We start from the raw sequence: 6,222 nt of genomic DNA on the forward strand, positions 1-6,222 counted from the left end.
AGTCCTCAGAAGAACTGCAAGTGACATGTGGCTGGGATTTCATGCCAGAAATAACCCCTTATGTACTGGTGTGGCTTCCTGGAGGGAGCTATGGGGTGCTGTAGGATGGTGCTGCTTCATCTCCCCCTCATTCAGAAGCTTCTGATCCCAGATGCTGCTAGTAGAGTGTATGAATTCTCTCTAATGGCCCCTGTGCTGTTGCAGTCAGTGGGGCTAGCGGCTGGTAAAGCAAGGGGAGGGGATGAGCCAACTCCAGTGCTGATCAGGGAGCAGTGCTCAGTCTAATTAAAGGTCCTCTCTGACTCCTGGAGAACCTGTGGTAGGAAAGGATTTCTGGAGATCCCCAGGCCAAATTCCTGCTTGTGGGGTGAAAACTACCATTAGAGCACGTTGCTCAGGGCCTTACTTAATTGAATTATGACTATCCCCAAGGATGGAAATTCCCCCCACCTCCCTGGGCCTGAAAAGAACTTGTTTATCTCCATGGACTTTGCCACAGGGGCTTGAGGAGGAAAAAGGGGATGAAAAGGTTGTGGTAAGCTCAGGCTCTGATTGTTTTTGTGTAATTCCAAGGTGCAACTTTCCTTCAAGTCTAGGGCACCAAGTGTGAGAAGGACCTGTCATTCCCTTAACGACTGCTAGAGATGCCAGAGGGCCCATCGGTGAGGAAGTTCCAGCTGCTGACCTCCCCTTTTGTGGGACAAGTGGTGACCAAGGTGGGGGGAAGTAGCCGGAAGATCAATGTGAATGACCTGAATGCCTTGAGGCTCCAGGACTCCCAGGTGAGCTGTACTAAAGATGAACTTATTGGCCCATGGCAAGTCTGAGGCAAACCACCTTTGTCCTGCATCTGGGTCACAGAAGGTGCATAATCTGAGAATGACACCAAGCTTGTGTTTGAGGTGAACTGTTGGCCTTTTTTATAGCCACAAAATGTCAATGTGGCCAAAAAGGTGTGAATGCCCATTTTGAAGTACCGCTCTGTGTTGCAAAGTTCAGGATCGAAGTTACTGTGAGGAGAGGCTGTTGCAGAGATGTGGCTAGACAGATGCCCAAAATTATCTGTAATTTTGGTCAGTCATGCTAATACACTGATGCTGTGCCTCCCAAGGGATGAGAAGTTGGTGTTGGCAAGGGTTGTTTCTAGAAGATGAGAGTTGATTTCTTCAATATGTGGATATCTGGAGCAGCAGCCTTGTTTAGCTCAGCTGTGACCTTGCACAGTTGCTTCCCATATACCAGAGGGCAGGGTTTTACCTGGCTGGATTGAAATGTCCATACCATGGGCACTTGTAAGAATCCTGCTGGGGGCTTTACTTGCCTGACCTGCTTCAGGTGATGATTTGGATCTGACTGACCAAATGCTAGTGTAGCCTCACCTCTGATTATGTGACAGTCTCAGCTGGGGACACAGATGTGAGCTGCTCAATAGTAATTTTTGGCTAGCCCACGGCTTCAGAGCCACCCTTGAGGTAGGTCACCCTAGCCTGAGACACTTGAGGCCAGCACGAAGTAGGTTGATGAATGAGCAGCAGTGATGACAGACTTCAAAACTATGAGTGTCTGTCCTGATATGTCTCTTTGGCCTGACAGAAGCTTCTGGGAGGGCTTTATGCTAGAGTGGCATCTAGGCAGCTGGTGCTTCATGTAGACAGAGAAGGGATGCTGATAGCATGAGTGCAGGTCTGGGAATGGCTCACATACTAATGAATCCTGTGTTCAGGGTGGGGTGATGTGCCCTCTCTCCAAAAGTGGTTGTAGAAAAGTCACTTGTACAGAAACAGCCAGAGGTTAAGTGAATCCTCAGTACATCCTGCCTCTTTTTCTCAGGTTCATGGGAAGAACTTGTACCTGGCATTTGTGGCAGCTGGAGGTCCCTTAGTACCAGCTGCAGAAGACACAGTGCTGCAAAGAGAGGCTGCTAGTGGGCAGGAGGGAGGGCAAGAAGAGGTTTGTGCTCCACAGTTGTGTCCCCTGGATGAGGAGCTCCAGGAACTTCAGCATTCAAGATCTGAACATCTAGATGCAGTAGAAGGTCCGGGCAACTGGCTGCGCTTCCACTTCGGCTTGTTTGGCAGCATTCGGGCAAATGAGTTCTCAAGAGCAAACAAAGCCAATAAGAGAGGCGACTGGAAAGACCCTATACCCAGGTATCTGATGGAGTCCTCACAAACTCTTTCTCCCCACCTCTCATTTTGGAGAGACACTCTTCTGTCTCACACTAAATCTGTGTGGGAATGTTCTTAGTCTTGTGGTTTTGTGGTGGTGTTTTTTTTCCCCTCTGCTAATTCTTAAGATAAGTAGGGATGAGGGATGGCATGAGTGGGTGTGGGGTGTGTTCAACCAGGGAATCAACAGTAGACTGTTGTCTGGGTGTTCCTATGTTGTAGGTGTCTTGCAGGTCTCCCAACAGTATAATTTGGTCATGGTTTTCCTTGGACATCCTTTATCTTAGCACTGCATGTTCTTCTACTCTTAGTAAGAAATTAGGTTTTCTGCCCTTTGTTGCCTTCTCCCTCCTCCCAGCTACATACTCTCTAATACTTTTCTTTTTCTGCTGTTTCTGTGTGTTTTATCTCCTTTGTTTTATGTGATCAGAGAATTAAATGATTGCACTTGTGGGATGCATGTTGCCTGCCAGCCTGGAGATCATAGTACAAGCTTGATTAAGATTTTTGAGAACTTTAAGCATGCTAGGCTGAATCGTGCCCTGAAAATGCCAGTTTCTCCCTATTATGTGTTTTTAAAAAAAAACCCTAAACCCCACAAACTCAGATAAATAGCATACATCTAGGGCAGCTGGAATTACTGGCAGCAGTGTGTTGAAAACACAGGCAACAGTCTGCGTCCTAAGTCCTACTGGAAGTGTACGGAACAAGGAGTAAATACTGAATATAGTGTGGACTCTGCTCTTGTGAGCTGTTTAACCTGGGTGGTTAATAATGCACAAGGTGGGTCTAGCACCTGTGTATGTGATGTACTTGTTAGGGACACAATCCATGCCCCCTCATCCTGCAATCTTTAGAAGGATTACTTTATTTCTGTACAGTCAGGTTCATGTGCTACTTTCAGTATGAGTTTCCCCGATTTGTGGACCCTACTGCCCCACCTGACTTGCCCTCTGGGGAGAGCGAAGGTGCTGATACATCTCCCTGCCTGCTGCTGTCTCTTGGCTAGGGACCACAGGGCAGCAGAAAGAACAATTGTCCACAAGTTGTGTGGGTTCACAACCAAATTTCTTAGCTGAAATTGTTAAAGAGGCTGCCTTGCCTTAAGATGGTGGCCTGGTATGTTGGGGTGCCTGCTGTGACCCATGTGCAGTGATAAACTGCAGGGAAGGAACAGCTGGATGGGTACAGGCTTGGGGGACTGGTACTTCAGGATGTCTCCCTGGCTCTCATGAGAATAAGTAGGCATGTGTGAGGGCTGATGCCTTGCTGTGTGCTTCTGCCTAAGCTTAAGGCATGTACAGGCTCTTTTCTCACCTTCCAGCAGTCTTTCACTCCATTGCTATGCTGCTGTCTCTTTCTGCTCTTTCCTTTCTGTGCAAGCTTCTGCAGCTGGAGCAGAATGTAACAAATGGTTCAGGGATGTTTCTGGCGAGAGACTTAACTTCTCTGCTTCTCCCAGGCTGGTTCTGCACTTTGAGAGCGGAGGCTTCCTTGTTTTCTACAACTGCCGAATGCACTGGTGCTCATCTCCCAGGGCTGATCCAACTTCTGACATTCTGTCTGTGGAGTTCCACCGTGGCCGAGCACTGGATGCCCTCCGTGCACCCGATCCCATCTGCTACACCCTCTTAGACCAAAGATATTTTTCAGGGTTGGGTGAGTTCCAGGGTGTAGTGGCAGAGCAAGAAATAGAGGAAGGTGGGTGGGATGTCTGCAGATCCAGAGCTGGATGACTGACCTTTTTAGTCCTCAGCCTTATGGTCGATCCAGCTGAGGGTGTGTGGTCATCTTGTTGAGGACAAGGCTTGCAGTCTGTAGCTGCAGGCTTCAGATGCTTGAGTGTACCGCATGAGCAGAGTGAACTGTTGTTGTGTGTGTGACTGTGGATTGGCTTGTACTTGTGGAAGAAAGGAAGGTCTTGGGAAGAGATTGTCTTCCAGACCAATCCCAGCTGTAAGTCTACTCCTTGTATGCCACCTGTGGTACGGGGAATGGCGCTGCTAGCTGTGATCAGAGGCAGAAGTCACAGTGACTGGAGCCATAGGTCTGCATCATCTTGATAAGAAATATCCTTGTTGTTTCCTTATTTCTGACCCTTTCCAGGAAACATCATTAAGAATGAGATCTTGTACCTGGCCAAGATCCATCCATTAACACAAGGTGCTCTCTTGGCTGTCTCGGATCTGGAGCGTCTGCTTGACTGTGCTGTTCAGTTCAGCTCTGACTGGCTGCACAGCAAGCTGCATGGCAAACGGCTGCATCCTCAGATCTACCAGAAGGAGCAGTGTCCCCTCGGGCATGCGGTGATGAAGGGAACTCTTGGACCCTCAGGTGGCTTTAAGAGACTTACGTGGTGGTGTCCTCAGTGCCAGCCTGTGCTGCTGTCAGAGGATGGGGATCCTCCTGCAGGCACAGAGTGACCTGACTTTGTGTTCCCTCTTTTCTGGAGGGTGTCTTGGTGGTCTCTGAACCACGCTCTCAGTTGCCCTGAGAAGGGCTTCATGGTTTCTTTGAGGCCACAGAGTCTGTTTCTTAGACACAGTGAGTTGGCAGAGTGCTCAGTGGAGGTTACAGGAAGTTACAGTACTGCATGCCTGCCTCAATGCAAAAATGAAAGTGGTTGTACGTCTGTGTCACAGGCATACAACAGTGTAAATAGTTTGTAAGTAGTGTCTTGCTCCCCCTGTTCAGGCTATGATGAATGGAAAGTGTAGGGTGTCGAGTGGGTGATTGCTGTGCTCTGAAGGGACCCTGTCCCTTGACTCTGTGGGTGCAATGGCTTATGCTGGAGTTAGGAGCATATCCCTCTGCCCAACAGCTAGACTGAGTCAGTATGAGACAATCCCACCTCTGCTTGTAGCTGAATACCTGTGTGCTGGGCTGTGATTAGGCGTGGTTAAAAGTGAGTGGCTGTTCTGTCCATCAGCTCTTACAGGAACAGCTGCCTCCTTCCGAGGGGTGAAAATACACCTCAGCAGTACTTGGTGGAGCTTGTCTCTGCCTGGCCTGGTGCCTGTCACAAAACTGAAACCTGTGGGGGCAAGCTGCCAATTGCAGATCTCCATGTAAAAAAAAAAAATAAATAAAATACTATTCTGCTTTAATACTTCATAGAGGTGGCCCCTAAGGGAGGGACTGTGAGGCTCAGTCAAGTCACTACTTACAACTGCAATCACAAGCCTTGACAGATCTGGGAAATGTCTGAATGTTTGTGATGAGTTGCATAAAACTCATGATCTGCAAAGTAACTTGAAAGCAGAAAGGTTTGGAAACAGAGATGATGTGGTCCCTTCTTTGGGCTGTCTCTCTGCAGCAGGCAGAAGCTGTTGCTGTCTTCTCTCTCTGGGTTTATTTTTCACTCAAGTCTCAACAATCTATTGTTAAAATAAAAACTGGGGTTAGAACCGGTGATGTTCAGTTTAAATTCAGTGTGTCTCTTCTAGTAGTTTCTTGATTAAGAAGTGAGGGGTCCGGGGAAACTCCAGTGTTTGGTGCTGTCCTTCAGAGGATGGTACCAGCAGCTTTCCTCAGCTGCGCGAAGGCGGCTCAGCAGGAAACCTCTTTTCCTGGGAACTTCACGGGGTGTAAAGGTAGATTGCAAATCAGTTGGAACTGCTGGAGTAGGCTGCTTCCCAGCCAAGACTTGCACAGCCTTTCCCCTGTGAGCTGTGACGCCCTTGTGTGGTTGCAGGTTATGGGATTGCTGCATAATGCAATTAATGGGGTTACTGTGCTGAAGAAGATGGTTGATGTCACTTCTGAGTGTGTCCTGCAGAGTGTTAACAAAGGTCTGGCAATGAGGCATGGTATTTTCAGTGCCCTTCTAAAATAAACAAAAAAAACACCTCAAAGAAGAACCCCCCACACCTGACCCTCGCACCTTGAGGGAGGTGATGGCAGCTGGGTATCTGTGGGGGAGGGATGGCTGACCCAAATCCAGTGAGCTGGCAGGGTGAGGTCTCGGTTCCTGACTCACAGCAGGCCGAAGGGTGACTCCAGAGGGGAACTGCCCTACGGAGAAGGGCAGAAGGTGACTGAAATAAAAACCTGC

General features: G+C 48.6%; 1 protein-coding gene across 1 annotated transcript; it reads left to right on the top strand.

Moving 5' to 3' along the window:
• The first annotated feature begins 644 nt into the window (after positions 1-644).
• Positions 645-4,591, top strand: NEIL2 (nei like DNA glycosylase 2). The gene is made up of 4 exons (XM_054819900.1): positions 645-782; positions 1,831-2,150; positions 3,631-3,827; positions 4,275-4,591. The coding sequence occupies exons 1-4, from the start codon at positions 645-647 to the stop codon at positions 4,589-4,591; spliced, it is 972 nt and encodes a 323-aa protein (XP_054675875.1).
• The last annotated feature ends 1,631 nt before the right edge of the window (positions 4,592-6,222 follow it).

This window comes from Grus americana, chromosome 3 (genome assembly GCF_028858705.1).
Source record: "Grus americana isolate bGruAme1 chromosome 3, bGruAme1.mat, whole genome shotgun sequence".
In the NCBI taxonomy this organism is placed as follows: domain Eukaryota; kingdom Metazoa; phylum Chordata; class Aves; order Gruiformes; family Gruidae; genus Grus; species Grus americana.